We start from the raw sequence: 17369 nt of genomic DNA, 5'->3' as shown, positions 1-17369 counted from the left end.
ACATTTCCATGAATCAAAAACTCCACGTTCATGAAGAAAAATGACACATAATTTAACGTTTTTTAAAAATCAATTTAGTGCTGCCTCTAGGGATGGATCATGGAAGAAGGGATATTGCTCATCTTTTTCGTGGAAAATGACAAACTTGACTATATTTTTTCCGTATACTATGGTCACAAGAGTTAATGCTTTCTCAAGGTGGCAGATTTGACTCCTGACTCTTCCCAGCACCACAACATCGTTACCCCACACGGAAAGAAATAATATATTTTTTTTATTTCAAATTGAGAAAGTCATTGAATATTTCAAGTCAACTATATGTGTAAAGAGCCAAACCACAAGTTACAATCTCAAAATAATAACATCATAGATGTGTGTTCTTGGTCCAAACACTCATATTAAATTAAAAAAAAAAAAAATAACAACATCATTTGCAGGGCAGCTGAGCTCAAAAGAACTTGTCTTTGGAAATGGATCTCTCTGTAGTTGGCTTGTTGATGCTGGTCCTTGTAGGTCATGGAGTTGGCCTTCCTGATCAACTCCTTCCTGATCGGTGCCAAGAAGTGAGGTGTAAGAAAGACGGTCCAGCCATAAGATTTCCATTCAGCCTCAAAGAAAAGCAGCCAGATGACTGTGGCTATCCTGGGTTTGAGCTATCCTGCACGGACAGGACAGAAACGTTGTTGCAGCTACCAAATTCTGTGAAACTATACGTCAACAAAATTGACTATACATCACAGCTGATCTTTGCTGCTGACCCAGATAAATGCTTTCCAAAGCAACTCAGAAACTTCAATTTGTCTACATCTCCTTTCAAGTTTCGAGACATGCAGCAGGATGATTATGCAATTTTCAACTGTACATCATGGAAGGGAGATACATATCAGAAACTGGCTTGCCTTAGTGGTCCTGGATATGATATTTTTGCCTATAGATCTGATTATCTCATCAGCTATACAGACCTGACATCTTGTACTAAGATATATAATCTTTCATCAGTTCCAATGGAAATCATGATGGAGGAAAAAATACTACGTTTGAATTGGTCAATGCCAGCATGTAGACTTTGTGAAGCACAAGGCAAGTTCTGCAGATGGAAGACTAGTGCTAGGCTTGACACTGAATGCTATGACAAGCCTAAATCAAATGAAGGTATGGTCTTTCTTACACCTTTCTCAGTTCACTTTTAAACTATTGGATTATTTGTAAGTTAATAAAATCAAATTTGTTTATGAGTTCTTCAAGTATTAGTAATGAAACATATAGTATCCATGTCAAGTAGAACCGAAAAATAAGTTTAAGTAATCTTAATTGGAAATAAATCAGTCCAATTATCAGTAGATTGGGTAGTTGATAAATGATAATTATTAGGAATTTCTGCTAATTAGTCCTGATTTGCATAGAATCCATGGATAATGATTCTCAAATGCATGCTGTTAAAGAAACTGATGATACCATAAATTTTCTTTCACAGGCATCAGGATAAAGATAGCGGCTGCAGGTGAGAATTCTGCGAATATAGCATTTTCAACTTCTCTCCTTATCTTGCAACTTCTAAACTATATTGATGACTTCTTGATCACAAATGTTTTATTTGCAGTCGCGACCGTGGGTTCGGTTCTTCTATTACTGGTTTTTTTTGCAGCCTACCGTGTCTACAGCTCTGACAAAGCAGCGAAAGAAAATCAGAAAAGGATTGAAAACTTTTTGGCAGATTATAAAGCTTTCAAGCCCACCAGATATACGTATGCCGACATAAAAAGGATTACGAATGAATTCAAGGACAAGTTGGGTCAGGGAGCGTATGGAACTGTGTTCAAAGGACAGCTTTCTGATGAGATCTTTGTAGCCGTGAAGATCCTGAACAATTCAACAGGGAATGGAGAAGAGTTCGTTAATGAAGTGGGAACAATGGGAAAAATCCATCACGTCAACGTTATTCGCTTAGTCGGCTACTGTGCTGATGGGTTCAGAAGAGCTCTAGTTTACGACTACCTGTCAAATGAATCACTAGAGAAATTTATATCTTCAGAGCATGGCGACGCATCCGCTCTTAGTTGGGAGAAACTTCAGGATATTGCTCTTGGCATGGCCAAAGGAATAGAGTATCTTCACCAAGGTTGTGATCAGCGAATCCTCCATTTCGACATCAAACCTCATAACATCTTGCTAGACGACAATTTCAATCCAAAAATCTCTGATTTTGGTCTGGCGAAACTATGCTCCAAGGATCAGAGTGCAGTTTCCATGACTACAGCTAGAGGAACCTTGGGGTACATTGCACCTGAAGTGTTCTCTAGGAACTTCGGTAATGTATCCTACAAGTCTGATGTTTATAGTTTTGGAATGGTGCTGCTTGAAATGGTTGGAGGGAGGAAGACTATCGATGATAAGATAGAGAACAACAACCAAATCTACTTCCCAGAATGGGTCTACAACAGCCTGGATAATGGAGAAGAGCTGAGAATCAGAATTGAAAAGGAGGGTGATGCACAGATTGCCAAGAAGCTGACAATTGTAGGACTTTGGTGCATTCAATGGCACCCTGTGGATCGTCCCTCAATGAATGCTGTAGTTCAAATGTTGGAAGGAGCAGGGGACACATTAACAATGCCTCCCAGCCCTTTTGCTTCTGCAGGTCAAGAAAGAAGGAATGTCAATATGCCGGGGAGACCTCTTCATCAAGCTTTGGAAGTGATCTCAGAGGCAGAGTGACCATACAATGCTCTATACTAGATAATCGTTTTTTCAGGAGACTTCACTTGATTTACACTCTTCGGTGACATCCTTAGCGTGTTCATTGCTGAATAGAAGCCGGTGAAAGAGGTCTCCGTAACTGGAGTATTTTCCTGAACTACTCGATTGTTCTCACAAGCTAGCTCATATAAGGTGTAACCACATTTTGGTGGATCCCCTAAAGCTTTCAATAAATATGATCAATGCATACAGATTATGAATCTTTGAACTCTATTCTTTGGTTCTTTAAGTGATAAGAATGAAGGTTAATTTCGAATGTTTTTCGCCTTTCCCCTGGATTGGAAAGGTATGAGCCAGACTCCAATGGATATTTGAATGTTTCAACAGAACTATCATCACTGCTGATGCAGTCCCCCATCAAAAGTATTGAGCTTTTCCATATGGCCAGCATTTGCTAGCTTGTGCATTCCAACCAAAAAAAAGAGAGGAAAAACTCTTTTGCTCTGCATCAACTTCGTGAAATAGCATAGTACTGACTGTTCCAGATATCTGGTTCAGCACCAAACATCCAGTTCAAGGACTTTGAGTTTTGACAAGGATTAATTCATCCTACTCTGAATTTGGTCGTGGTGGTCCTTCAACTTCAGAATTTTGTTTGTGTGCGCGTCCCCTGCTTTCATATCTGACGAGGTGGATGGGTTGCTAACTCTGTTAGGCTTGTAAAATTGAGGCTCTGATATGTGCCTGGGTGACAATTGAGATTAATATAATAAAATTTAATTTAAAAAAGTCTTATACCCAAATTTGATTATTGCCGGTATTTTCTGAAATAGTTACTTTTGGTCCCTAAACTATTGTAATTTGACTAATCAAGTCCCATGACGGCTGATTTAATTCATTAATTCCATTAAATACTCGTTTTGTTTGCAATCAGAACCATTCATCCATGATGGAATTAGCAACGAGTTTCCATCACACTCGATACATGACACGTTTTTATGTTGACAAATCTATCATGATCCTTAGTTCTTAAAAGGCAAAAAAAGCTAGGAAGAGATATAATAATTTTAAAACAACAAAAAAACATCAAAATATCCCATAAATTCCATTAAAATAATTAAGAAAAAGAAACAGTAATTTAAAGATAAGTTTTTAATTTAGTTACGGGATATCTTAGGGTTTTACATTGTTGTTATTTATATTATTTAATTATCTTAAATAATTCAAAGTTCATAAAAATCAAATATAATTTGTTGATCGTTTTTTTTCTTTTACAAATTGAATACCAAGCTAGATTTAGTCAATAGGAACATGTATCAAAACACCGCTAATATCTTTATAAATAGTACAGGGACTCAATTGATCAAATTAATAATATGAGAACTCCATTAATACATTTTGTAATATGTTGAAAATAATGGATTGGAAAAGACATTTATACCATTTGATGAATAGTTAAGGGTATAAATAATTTAGGGATATTTTGGATCATTTCGTATATTTTTGACAAATATAAATAGGAAGTCAATAAAAAAAAAAAAGAGGAACGTAAAAAAAAGGGAGGGAAAGAAGGGGAAAAAAAAGAAAGGAGAAAGTACAAAAGGAAAGAAGAAGTGAAAGTTAGACATCTTGTTGTTTTAGGCTTGAGTCTATTGGTTTGGTTAGAGGATTTTGGGTAATTTAAGATGTTTAATTAATGTTTTAGGGTGTTAATTTGGCTTAATTGATTTAATATGAGGACTGGATATATAGGTTTTTGAGGAATATGTTGGATTATTTTAGGATGTTTTAGGCTTGAATTAAAATACAGTTAAATTTTATATAATTTAATTTTTTGTGTATTGAGACTTAATGTAGGTGGGGTTGGAAAACACTAACAAAACATCAAATTTAAATGTGTTGAGGCTTAATGAGGTTTTCTTGGTTATAATCAACTTGTTTGGAAAACATCAACACCTTAACATAAAATAATCATCACTAGCATTGTCATGGTATATTCTTAAACCTTAACACTAAAAAAAAAAACCTAAAACCAATTTATAATTCATCTCTTTCAACATCTATGTGCATTGAAATTCTGCATCAAGGAAGAATTTCTGAGCTATGCATCAACTATGGAAATGGGAACATTGTATTGCTTTAGATGACCGTACTTTAGTTTTCAAAAAATATTTGATCTCTCTTAAAATGGAAGAAAAATCACACAAAATTTAATGCTTTCTCTTGGGATGGAAGAAGGATTCTTGCTTATCTAATCCATGGAAAATTTACAAACTAGAGTAACTAGACAACAACTTATGACTTATCCCTAACCTTTGGTTACAATTCCATGCTTTCTTGAGGTGACAGATTTGGCTCCGACTTTCCTAGCAATTTCACATCCCAATCTCACTACCTCACACGCAAAAATATATTCCACAAAGACCATGACAGTTCTTGAAATATTTTTCCATGATTTAAGTCAATGGAGTAAAGTAAGCAGAAATTACTCTAAAGAGCCAAACCACAAGTTGCATTCTCAAGATAAGAACATCATTTGCAGGGCTGCTGAGCGCAAAAGAACTTGTCTTTGGAAATGGATCTCTCTGTAGTTGGCTTGTTGATGCTGGTCCTTGTAGGTCATGGAGTTGGCCTTAATGATCTGTGCCAAGAAGCGAGGTGTGAGAACCACGGTCCAGCCGTAAGATTTCCATTCAGCCTCAGAGAAAAGTGTTAGGAATCCTGTTAGAGATATATTAGGAATGAATAACTTACATGAGTTCCCTACTGTAATACTAAGTCTATAGGACAATGAATTCCGAGGAAGTGTTGGATTCCTAGTAGATGAGAATAACTGTATAGACTCTTGTATAAATATGCGATGCAATCAATAATAATTCTCATTCCAGCAAATTCTATTCTTCTCAATTCTATTCTTCTCTTATCGATTTACATGGTATCAGAGCTGGACTAATTATCTCCATCAAAATTTTCATCAATTCTCTGTTTCGTTCCTCCTTCCACATCAGTCTTTATCTTCTCTGTTTCCATCCTTTAAACCTAGAAACCACAAAACCTTCAGAGCATGGATCTTACAAAAGCAAATCTCTCAAACCCCTTCTTTACTCATCATTCAGATCATCCTGGACTGATTTTAATCTCAAAGCCCTTAAATGGAGATAACTACTCTACGTGGAAAAGAGCAATGACATTGGCTTTAAACTCCAAAAACAAATTGGGCTTTGTCAATGGCTCGATCAGAGCTCCCTCAGAAGACAATGATCCTGAAGAACATGCAGCCTGGTCCCGGTGCAACGACATGGTTCACTCTTGGATTATTAGCACCCTTAATCCAGAAATATCAGATAGTGTGATATATTATTCAACTGCTTATGAAGTTTGGGAAGACCTTCATGAACGATTTTCTCACAGCAACGCGCCTCGCATCTTTGAAATTCAGCGCGACATTGCTTGCCTTCGACAAGAGCAGCTCTCAGTTTCTACCTATTACACAAAATTGAAGGGGTTGTGGGATGAACTAGCCTCCTACAACGACACTGTACATGGAACGCAGCAAGAACAACAAAAATTGATGCAGTTTTTGATGGGATTAAACGAATCTTACAGTGCCATTCGCGGTCAAATCCTCTTAATGAATCCTCTTCCTTCAGTGCGGCAAGCATATTCCTCCATCTCACAAGAAGAAAAACAGCGCCTCCTAAGCTCAATGCATACAGGAGGTGATTCCAGTGGTAGTGCTGCCATGGCAGTCCGTAATAGCAACAATCGATCAACTGAACATCTCAGTGCAGGATTTGGGAGATCAGAGCGCTTCAACAACTCATATGGGCCACAAGGATTCAGATCACAAGAGAAACCAGCAGGGAATTTCAGTGGAGGACGACGATTTCAACAGGATGGACGACGCCCAACCTTTGGCAGAGGGCGTCCTTATTGTACACACTGTGAAGAAGCGGGTCATTGGGTGCAAACATGCTATCAATTACATGGGTATCCAGCGGGTCATCCAAAGACAAAATATGGGTCAGGATCAAAGCGTTTCAATAACAATAAACACATAGCTAATCATGTGTCCACAGCCGAAAATGAGCAACCAGTTATCGGTATTTCACAGGATCAATTAAAACAGCTCTTGTCACTCCTAGACAATAAAACTGAAGGTTCTAGTCCTCATGCGAATGCCGTAACTAAACCAGGTTTGTCTAAAGTTACTTCCCGCAATTGGATCATCGATAGCGGCGCAACAGATCATATCTCTTCTAAATTATTCACTGAGAAGCACACCAAATGTTCATTACCACCGGTACTAATGCCCAGTGGACAAAAGGCTGACATTGTGGCAAAGGGATCTTTACCCATTAATTCTGTCTATTATTTACACAATGTGTTGTGTGTCCCTACATTCAAAGTAGACTTGTTATCTGTCAGTCGCTTGACAAGAGACCTTAATTGCTCAATAATCTTCTTTCCTTATTGGTGTCTATTGCAGGATCTGGCTACGAGGAGGATGATTGGTTTGGGTAAACAACATAACGGACTTTACTATTTGGTGGCTCTGGCAACGAAGCAATATACATCTAAACAAACCCCCACCATCAATCAACCAACCTGCAATCTCATCACCTCATCCACCAACCTTTGGCATAATCGCTTAGGCCATACATCACCTTCTCGTTTACGCTTCATTGCTCAAAATTTTTTAAATTTTTCCATTCAGTCCAATAATACTTGCCATGTATGTCCTTTGGCAAAACAGAGTCGTCTACCTTTCCATTCTAGTGTAATTTCTTCTACAAAACCTTTTGCATTAATTCATTGTGACATTTGGGGTCCTTATCGACACCCTTCCATTTCTGGTGCTCGTTTTTTTCTCACTATTGTTGATGACTTCTCACGTTTCACATGGATTTTCTTAATGCGACATAAAAGTGAGACGCAATCAATTCTAAAAAAAATTTTCCGTTACGTTTTCACTCAATTTGAAGCTCATATTAAAATTTTTCGAAGTGACAACGGGGGAGAATTTATATCACTTCGCACCTTTTTTCACAATAATGGTGTCATTTTCCAACGTTCTTGTGTTTACACACCTCAACAAAATGAGGTTGTGGAACGCAAACATCGTCACATTCTACAAGTAGCTCGAGCTTTAAGATTTCAAGCTCACCTCTCCACCCAATTTTGGGGGGAATGTGCCCTTACTGCTACTCACATCATCAATCGCCTCCCATCTCCTGTCCTCTCCTTCAAAACCCCTTTTGAACTTCTCTTTTCCAAACCACCTTCCTTTTCTCATCTTCGTGTCTTCGGTTGTTTGGCTTATGCTACCAATGTCCGCATTACTCATAAATTTGCTCCTCGTTCCATCCCTTCTATTTTTCTTGGGTATCCTCCCGGTCAAAAAGCTTATAAATTGTTTGATTTATCAAACGAAAAAATTTTTACTAGCCGCGATGTCATATTTCATGAAAACATTTTTCCTTATGCATTTACCCATCCCACTCCTTCCTCCCCACCTTACAATCCTGGACCCATTCCCCTAATCCATACCGACACCACCACCTTTCCCTTTCCACCATCCTCTTCACCACAACCACCCCTACCTACCCAAATTCCCCTTTCCACCACACACTCTTCCCCACCTCCCACCACTCTACGCACCTACACACGCCGCCCCAAACCCATTAACCTTGACACTCATCCCACTGATTGCTCCAACACACCTTCCACCATCATTTCGGCTCAAACACCACCCTCCACTACTTCACCCTCTTTGGAACCAGGTTCCATTGCGCCAACCCCCCTCTCTTTAGAAATCAGCCCACCAATCACACCTGCACCCACCCCGCTTCGCCGATCCAGCCGCCATATTGGCCCCCCGGTCAAGCTTCGTGACTATGTCTGCTCCCATGTTTTCTCCGGCCAATCACCCTCCTCCCCACTAGGTCTGAACCAAGGTACTCGCTATCCATTATCCAATTATGTTTCCTATCACAGATATACATCTCCACATCATTCATTTATTGCTCAAATTAGCCATACCATGGAACCTAAATCCTATTCAGAAGCAGCTGCTCATCCTGAGTGGCAGGCCGCCATGCTCTCTGAACTACAAGCTCTTCAGCAGAATGGTACTTGGTCACTCACTTCTCTTCCACAGGGCAAAACTTTGATTGGCTGTCGCTGGGTCTACAAAGTCAAGCACCGATCTGATGGCTCTGTGGAGAGATACAAAGCCCGTTTGGTGGCTAAGGGTTTCACCCAACTTGAGGGAATCGACTATCAGGACACTTTCTCCCCAACTGCCAAAATTGTTTCTGTCCGTTGCTTGCTTGCTCTGGCCGCAGCTCGTGGTTGGACCCTCCATCAATTGGATGTTCACAACGCGTTTCTCCACGGTGAATTATCAGAGGAGATTTATATGTCTCCGCCGCCAGGGCTTCTTCGACAGGGGGAGGAAGACTTGGTATGCCATCTTCATAAGTCCTTATACGGGCTGAAGCAAGCATCACGCCAATGGTTCGCCAAGTTCTCTGAAGCCATTTGCTCTGCTGGATTCAAACAATCTCAAGCCGACCACTCTTTATTCACCAGACAACGAGATAAGTCCTTCACTGCCCTTTTAATATATGTTGATGATATTTTGATTACTAGAAACGATCGCGACAGTATCGCTATGAAAAAGAAATTTCTGCATAGCCATTTCCACCTTAAAGATCTTGGCCCCTTAAAATACTTCCTTGGTATAGAGTTCTCAGCTTCTAAGAACGGCATTTTCATTTCTCAACGTAAATATGCATTGGAAATTATTGAGGATGCAGGATTGTTGGGTGCAGCCCCTATTGATACACCTATGGAACGTGGCTTAAAATTATCAGACAAGAGCGACTTGCTTAAAGATCCGGGTCGTTTTAGAAGATTGGTTGGTAGATTGATTTATTTGACTGTTTCAAGACCAGATATCACTTATGCTGTGCATGTTCTGAGCAGATTTATGCACCAACCCCGGAAGCTTCATATGGAAGCTGCTCTTCGGGTTGTTCGATATCTGAAAGGGGCACCTGGTCAAGGGTTATTCTTTCCTTCACACACTGATTACAAATTAAGAGCCTATTCAGACTCAGATTGGGCAGGTTGCCCACTGACTCGGAGGTCTACCACGGGTTATTGTGTGTTCCTTGGACCCTCGTTGATATCCTGGAGATCAAAACGACAGAAAACAGTCTCACTCTCCTCTGCAGAGGCAGAGTATCGTGCAATGACAGGAGCATGTTGTGAGTTGACATGGCTCCGATGTCTGTTGAGGGATTTAGGCCTTTTACATCATGAACCTGCTTTGCTACATTGTGATAACAAGGCTGCATTACACATTGCAGCCAACCCAGTCTTTCATGAGCGCACCCGACATATTGAGATGGACTGTCACTATATCAGGGACAAAATTCAAGATGGCTCAGTGATAACAAGACATGTTCATTCTGAACATCAATTGGCAGACATCTTCACCAAACCCTTAGGAAAAGATGTCTTCATTCCTATGATTCACAAGTTGGGAGTGCAGGACATCCACTCTCCAACTTGAGGGGGAGTGTTAGGAATCCTGTTAGAGATATATTAGGAATGAATAACTTACATGAGTTCCCTACTGTAATACTAAGTCTATAGGACAATGAATTCCGAGGAAGTGTTGGATTCCTAGTAGATGAGAATAACTGTATATACTTTTTTATAAATATGCGATGCAATCAATAATAATTCTCATTCCAGCAAATTCTATTCTTCTCAATTCTATTCTTCTCTTATCGATTTACAAAAAGCAGCCAGATAACTGTAGCTATCCTGGGTTTGAGCTATCCTGCACGGACAGGAGAGAAACGTTGTTGCTGCTACCAAATTCTGTGAAACTATACGTCAACAAAATTGACTACGCATCACAGTTGATCATCGCTAGTGACCCAGATCAATGCCTCCCAGGACAGCTCAGACACTTCAATTTGTCTACGTCTCCTTTCAAGTTTGGAGACATGGAGCAGGATGATTATGCATTTTTCAACTGTACATCATGGAAGGGAGATACATCTCGGCAACTGGCTTGCCTTAGTGGTCCTGGATATGATATTTTTGCCTATTTTTCCTCTTATCCCATCGGCTATAGCGACCTGACTTCTTGTACCAAGATGTATAATCTTTCATCAATTCCACGGGAAATCTTTTGGCAGAACAATATACTTCATTTGAATTGGTCAGGGCCAGAATGTGTACATTGTGAAGCTCATGGCAAGTTCTGCAGATCGAAGAATAACAGTGCTGGGCTTGGAACTGAATGCTATGACAAGCCTAAATCAAAAGAAGGTATGGTCTGTCTTGCACATTTTTCTGTTCATCTTGGAACTATTGGGTCATTTGTTAGTTTAGAAAATCAAATTTTCTTGTCAGTTCTTCAAGCATTAGAGATGAAATATATAGTATCCATGTCAAGTTGAACATAAAAATAAGTTTGAAGTGAACTTAATTGGAAACAAATCTGTCCATATATCATTAGGTTGGCTACTTGATAAATCTTTGGAATTAGGCTCCTTTGTCATGGTTTCCATAGAATCCATGGATTATTATTCTCAAATACATGCTGCTAAAGAAGCTGACGATACCATATATTTTCTTTCCAGACATCAAGAAAAAGATAGAGGCTTCAGGTGAGAATTCTGCGAATTTGGCATTTTCAACTTCTTTCCTTACCTAGCAACTTCTAAACTAAATTGATGATTTATTGATCACAAATGTTTTCTATGCAGTCGCGACCGTGGGTTCGGTTCTTCTATTACTGGTTTTTTTTGCAGCCTTCCGTGTCTACAGCTCTGACAAAGCAGCGAAAGAAAATCAGAAAAGGATTGAAAACTTTTTGGCAGATTATAAAGCTTTCAAGCCCACCAGATATACGTATGCCGACATAAAAAGGATTACGAATGAATTCAAGGACAAGTTGGGTCAGGGAGCGTATGGAACTGTGTTCAAAGGACAGCTTTCTGATGAGATCTTTGTAGCAGTGAAGATCCTGAACAATTCAACAGGGAATGGAGAAGAGTTCATTAATGAAGTGGGAACAATGGGAAAAATCCATCACGTCAACGTTATTCGCTTAGTCGGCTACTGTGCTGATGGATTTAGAAGAGCTCTAGTTTACGACTACCTGTCAAATGAATCACTAGAGAAATTTATATCTTCAGAGCATGGCGACGCGTCCGCTCTTAGTTGGGAGAAACTTCAGGATATTGCCTTGGCATGGCCAAAGGAATAGAGTATCTTCACCAAGGTTGTGATCAGCGAATCCTCCATTTCGACATCAAACCTCATAACATCTTGCTAGACGACAATTTCAATCCAAAAATCTCTGATTTCGGTCTGGCGAAACTATGCTCCAAGGATCAGAGTGCAGTTTCCATGACTACAGCTAGAGGAACCATGGGGTACATTGCACCTGAAGTGTTCTCTAGGAACTTCGGTAATGTATCCTACAAGTCTGATGTTTATGGTTTTGGAATGGTGCTGCTTGAAATGGTTGGGGGGAGGAAGACTATCGATGATAAGATAGAGAACAACAACCAAATCTACTTCCCAGAATGGGTCTACAACAGCCTGGATAATGGAGAAGAGCTGCGAATCAGAATTGAAAAGGAGGGTGATGCACAGATTGCCAAGAAGCTGACAATTGTAGGACTTTGGTGCATTCAATGGCACCCCGTGGATCGTCCCTCCATGAATGCTGTAGTTCAAATGCTGGAAGGAGAAGGGGACACATTAACAATGCCTCCCAGCCCTTTTGCTTCTGCAGGTCCAGGAAGAAGGAATGCCAATATGCCGGGGAGACCTCTTCATCAAGCTCTGGAAGTGATCACCGAGGCAGAGTAATCATACAAATCTCTATACTAGATAATCGTTTTTTCAGATGAATATTTTCCTGAATACATGTAGAGGACCATTTGATTGTTCCCACAAGCTACCTCATACAAAGTGTAGCCACAGTTTGTTGGATACCCTAAAGCCTTCAATAAATATGATCAATGCGTGCAAAGTATGAATCTTTGAACTATATTCTTTTGGTTCTTGGAGTGATAAGAGGGAAGGTTGATTCCAAATGTTTTTCACCTTTCCCCTGAACTGGAAAGGTTCGTATAAGCCAAACTCCAATGGATACTTCGATATTTTAGCAGAAATATCATCACTGCTAATGGAGTCTCCCAACTGGCCAGCATTTGCTTGTGCACCTCAACCAAAAAGAAAAAAAATATTTTGGTGTTGAACGATTTGTGCTCCCTGTAGTCTTGAAAGTTATTCATATTAACCCTTGTACTCCGAATCTGATATGTGCCAAGGGGACAGGTAAGATTAAATACACTAAAATTAAATTAAAATGAAAAACAAGAAAGTTCGAGACCCAAATCTGAATGGTGCCAATTTTTTATGCAAGGGTTGATTGTAGATGTGGTCCTTGTTCTATTGTAGTTTGACTAATTGAGTCTCTCAACTACTAATTTAATTAATTGAGTCCCTCCATTATGCATTTTTCTTCTTCCAATCAAGGCCCTTCATCCACAATGGTGTCAGCACTGACTTGCAGCCATCCTCAATGCAAGACACATGTCCATGATCACTAAATCTGCCTTGTTCTTCAATCTTTAAAAAGAAAAAGGTTATAGCACATTTTAGAAAATCTCTATTTCCAATTGTTGCTATTAGGAACCTTGATTTTTTATTTACTAAAATGTTTTTGACTTGTGTTACTTTGTGAAAAATCTTTTTTTCAAACAATACTAATTTGTTTTAAAATAAAAAACACAAACTCATATTTTTCTATTTTTTTTATAGTAATAATCTAGAGATTTATCTATTAAAAGTATATTTGGTATTGTAATAATGGTTATTTTTCAAACTTTTTTTTATTTAGAAATGTATCAAAAAAATATTTTTAATATCAATATATTAAAATAATAAAAAAATACCAAAATAAAATTATTTTAAAAAAATAAATTATTTTTTTAACATAAAAATTAACATGCTCTAAAAAGAAAAGAAAAAAAAAACTGGTGGTTCCTCAAGTTGACATATTTGACCTTTTTCCTAGCAGTTACACATCATAACCCAAAAGGAAAAGAAAAATAATGGTATCCAGACTTGCAGGCATTAAGAAACACTAATTTAATCCTCAAAAACTAGCATTGATCAAATAGGGTAATAAAGCCAAGTCAAAGGAAATATTGCTAGTCAGTGGAGATAAAGGCAAACCAACAAGGATGTTTTAAGATAAGATCATTTGTTAGGGCATGGAGCTGAAAATATTCCAAGTCATGGACATGGATCTCTCTTTACTTTGCTTGTTATTGCTACTCCTTGTAAGCCATGGAGTTGGCCTTAAAGATATGTGCCAAGAAGCAAGGTGTAAGAAGCATGGTCCCGTCATAAGATTCCCGTTTAGAATCAAAGGCAAGCAGCCAGATTACTGTGGCTATCCTGGGTTTGATCTATCTTGCACTGACAGGAAAGAAACATTGTTGGAGCTGCCAACTTCAGTGAAACTCTACATCAATAATATTGATTATGCATCAGAGTTGATCACTGCAACTGATCCAGAAAACTGCCTTCCAAGGCAGCTCCTGAACTTCAATTTATCAACATCTCCTTTCAAATTTGCAGCACAGTTACAGAGGGACTTGGACTTTTTCAACTGCACTTCAAGGCGGAGAGACTCTTATCTATGGACGTCTTGCCTTGGTGTTCCAGGATATGATATTTATGCCTTTATGTCTGGTAGTATCGTTACTTATTTCGACCTGACTTCTTGTAGCAAGATGTATAACCTTTCATCGGTTCCAGATGATTTAAATAGCAGGGACAACATTCTTCATTTGAATTGGTCAAGACCGGCATGTGGACTTTGTGGTGCACTGGGTAAGTTCTGCAGATTGAAGAATAACACAGATAGGATCGAGACTGAATGCTATGACAAGCCTAAATCAAATGAAGGTACAGCTTGTCTTACACTTTCTGCTTTAGTTTATTTGAGGCCAATCCAAATTGTGTGTTTATTTTGGAACTGTTGGATTATTTGTTTATTTAAGAAAATAAGATTTAAGTATTCTTAATTGGAATTCTTGAAATACCCATCAAAAACACTTTAAACCCACCTCTAGCTTCCATCGTCTAGTTTTCTCTTGATTGGATCCTGCTTTGGTCCTTTCCAATGGATCTATGGATGAGGAATATGATAAGTTAGTGCTTTGAGTTGTTCGCTTTGATAATTGATATTCTACAACCTGCTGCTGCATCTGGTCTAACTGCCCTGTTGCTTTCATTTGCAAAAGGCTGGTGTTTTAGTTGTTTTTTGGCTCAGTTTTCCTGTTTGTGGCTAAGGCATTGAGGTGGATGAAGGTCTGCAATTTGGTTGTTGGAATTTAGTGTTCTACAGGGAAAGTTCAGGTTGGTAATGGTTAAACAGTTGAAGGCGTTGTCAGGGGACTAGTTAGAGGAGATGGTGATCTTGCGAGGGGAGTTGTCTTGGGTATAATGCAGTCGGATTTGTAGGGTTTAGCTAGTTAAGGCGGAATTGAGTTTCTTGTTTGAGCTACTAGTACTTACACAGTCAAATCGGAGCTTGGACTTCAAGGGGTGAATTTTGGTGATGGATATAAATTTGGGAGATGGTGATTCAGGTGAATCTTGGGCAATTGAGGTTATTCTCAGCTGTGGGAGCAGCAACAGCAATAGCAGCAGGAGCAGCTATAAGGGTTTTGGCAAGCAGCAGCATGGCATTTTATATGTTGATATTTATGAGGTTCATCAGTCTTGTTTCACAGTCTACCTCTTGAGTCATGTTCGTTTTGGCCTAGCATGAGTAGTGCTACTCTTGGCATTGGTGGTTTGTATAAGTGGCTCGACGAATGGTTGTAGTGCTTTATCATACACTGTTTTGGGGTATTGGTGATTTCCAGATGTTGCTTGGGGAATGTCTGGGTGCAGGATCTCCTTTTAACCAGAACTATTTAGCGAGTTGTTGTATCGATATACAGTAGGATTTGCTCACCTTTTCTCTCCTTATTAGGATCATTTATAGGATATGTCAGGTTTTCAAAATTTAAAAGTACTCTTAATTGGAAACAAATCGGTCCATTTGTCGGTAGGTCGACTGTGTTGATAAATGTTGAGCATCAGTTACTTGTGCTGATTGAAGTATGATTGTCAAATGTCATGCCATGCTGCTGAGAAGCTGACAGTTCCATTTTCTTGTGCAGGCATAATAAAAAAGATAGTGGCTGCAGGTAAGATTTCTCCAAATTTGGCATTCTGAGCTTCTTTCCTTGCCTAGCATCTGCTAAACTATCTAGAATGTCTTTTCTTGACTAGAAATGTTTCATGTGCAGTAATAACTGTTGGTTCAGCTATTCTGCTGCTGATACTCTTTGCGCTCTATCGTGTCTACAGCTCCGACAAAGCAGCAAAACAACATCAGAAAAGGATTGAAATTTTTTTGGCAGATTATAAAGCTCTCAAGCCCGCTAGATACACTTATGCTGACATAAAAAGGATTACAAATGATTTCAAGGAGAAATTGGGTCAGGGTGCATATGGAACTGTGTTTAAAGGAAAGCTTTCTAATGAGATCTTTGTAGCTGTGAAGATCCTGAACAATTCAACAGGGAATGGTGAAGAGTTCGTTAACGAAGTGGGAACAATGGGAAGAATTCATCATGTCAACATTGTTCGATTAGTCGGTTACTGTGCTGATGGATTTAGAAGAGCTCTAGTTTACGACTACCTGCCAAATGAATCACTAGAGAAATTTGTATCTTCAGAACACGGCAAGACCTGTCCTCTTAGTTGGGAGAAACTTCAGGATATTGCTCTTGGCATAGCTAGGGGAATAGAGTATCTTCACCAAGGTTGTGATCAGCGAATCCTCCATTTCGACATCAAACCTCATAATATCTTGCTAGACGATAATTTCAGTCCAAAAATTTCTGATTTTGGTCTGGCGAAACTATGTTCCAAGGATCAGAGTGCTGTTTCCATGACTACAGCTAGAGGAACCATGGGGTACATTGCACCTGAAGTTTTCTCTAGGAACTTTGGGAATGTGTCCTCCAAGTCAGATGTTTATAGTTATGGAATGGTGTTGCTTGAAATGGTTGGAGGAAGGAAAACTGTCGATAAAGAAGTAGAGAACAACACCCAAATCTACTTCCCTGAATGGGTCTACAACAGCCTGGATAACGGAGAAGAGCTGATAATCCGGGTTGAAAAGGAGGGAGATGCACAAATTGCAAAGAAGCTGACAATTGTTGGTTTATGGTGCATTCAGTGGCACCCTGTGGAGCGTCCCTCAATGAATACTGTAGTTCAAATGTTGGAAGGAGAAGGAGACAAATTAACAATGCCTCCTAGCCCTTTTTCGTCGGCGGGTCCAGGAAGAATGAAATCACATTTACCAGGGAGACCTCTTCATCAGATTTTGGAAGTGATATCTGAAACAGATTGACCATGGAATGATCAGCAGTACACGACTCCTTTAGCAGGAGTATATTTTCTTTTATTCATGGATTCTGATCTTTGAATGCTACATCAAAAATTAAAAAATGAAACTGACAAACAAAATCATATTTAACAGCAATGACCATTGTCAG

At 39.1% G+C, this 17369-nt stretch overlaps 1 protein-coding gene across 1 annotated transcript; it reads left to right on the top strand.

Moving 5' to 3' along the window:
* The first annotated feature begins 391 nt into the window (after nt 1–391).
* Nucleotides 392–17356, top strand: LOC18105477 (uncharacterized). Its single transcript, XM_002321979.4, has 7 exons — nt 392–1152; nt 1475–1501; nt 1601–2155; nt 12044–12600; nt 14013–14715; nt 15981–16007; nt 16110–17356. The coding sequence occupies exons 1-7, from the start codon at nt 471–473 to the stop codon at nt 17222–17224; spliced, it is 3666 nt and encodes a 1221-aa protein (XP_002322015.4). The 5' UTR covers nt 392–470; the 3' UTR covers nt 17225–17356.
* The last annotated feature ends 13 nt before the right edge of the window (nt 17357–17369 follow it).

The sequence above is a fragment of the Populus trichocarpa genome, chromosome 15 (genome assembly GCF_000002775.5).
Source record: "Populus trichocarpa isolate Nisqually-1 chromosome 15, P.trichocarpa_v4.1, whole genome shotgun sequence".
Lineage (NCBI taxonomy): Eukaryota > Viridiplantae > Streptophyta > Magnoliopsida > Malpighiales > Salicaceae > Populus > Populus trichocarpa.
The sequence above is the reverse complement of the archived record's forward strand: the minus strand, read 5'-3'. Positions and strand labels throughout refer to the sequence as shown.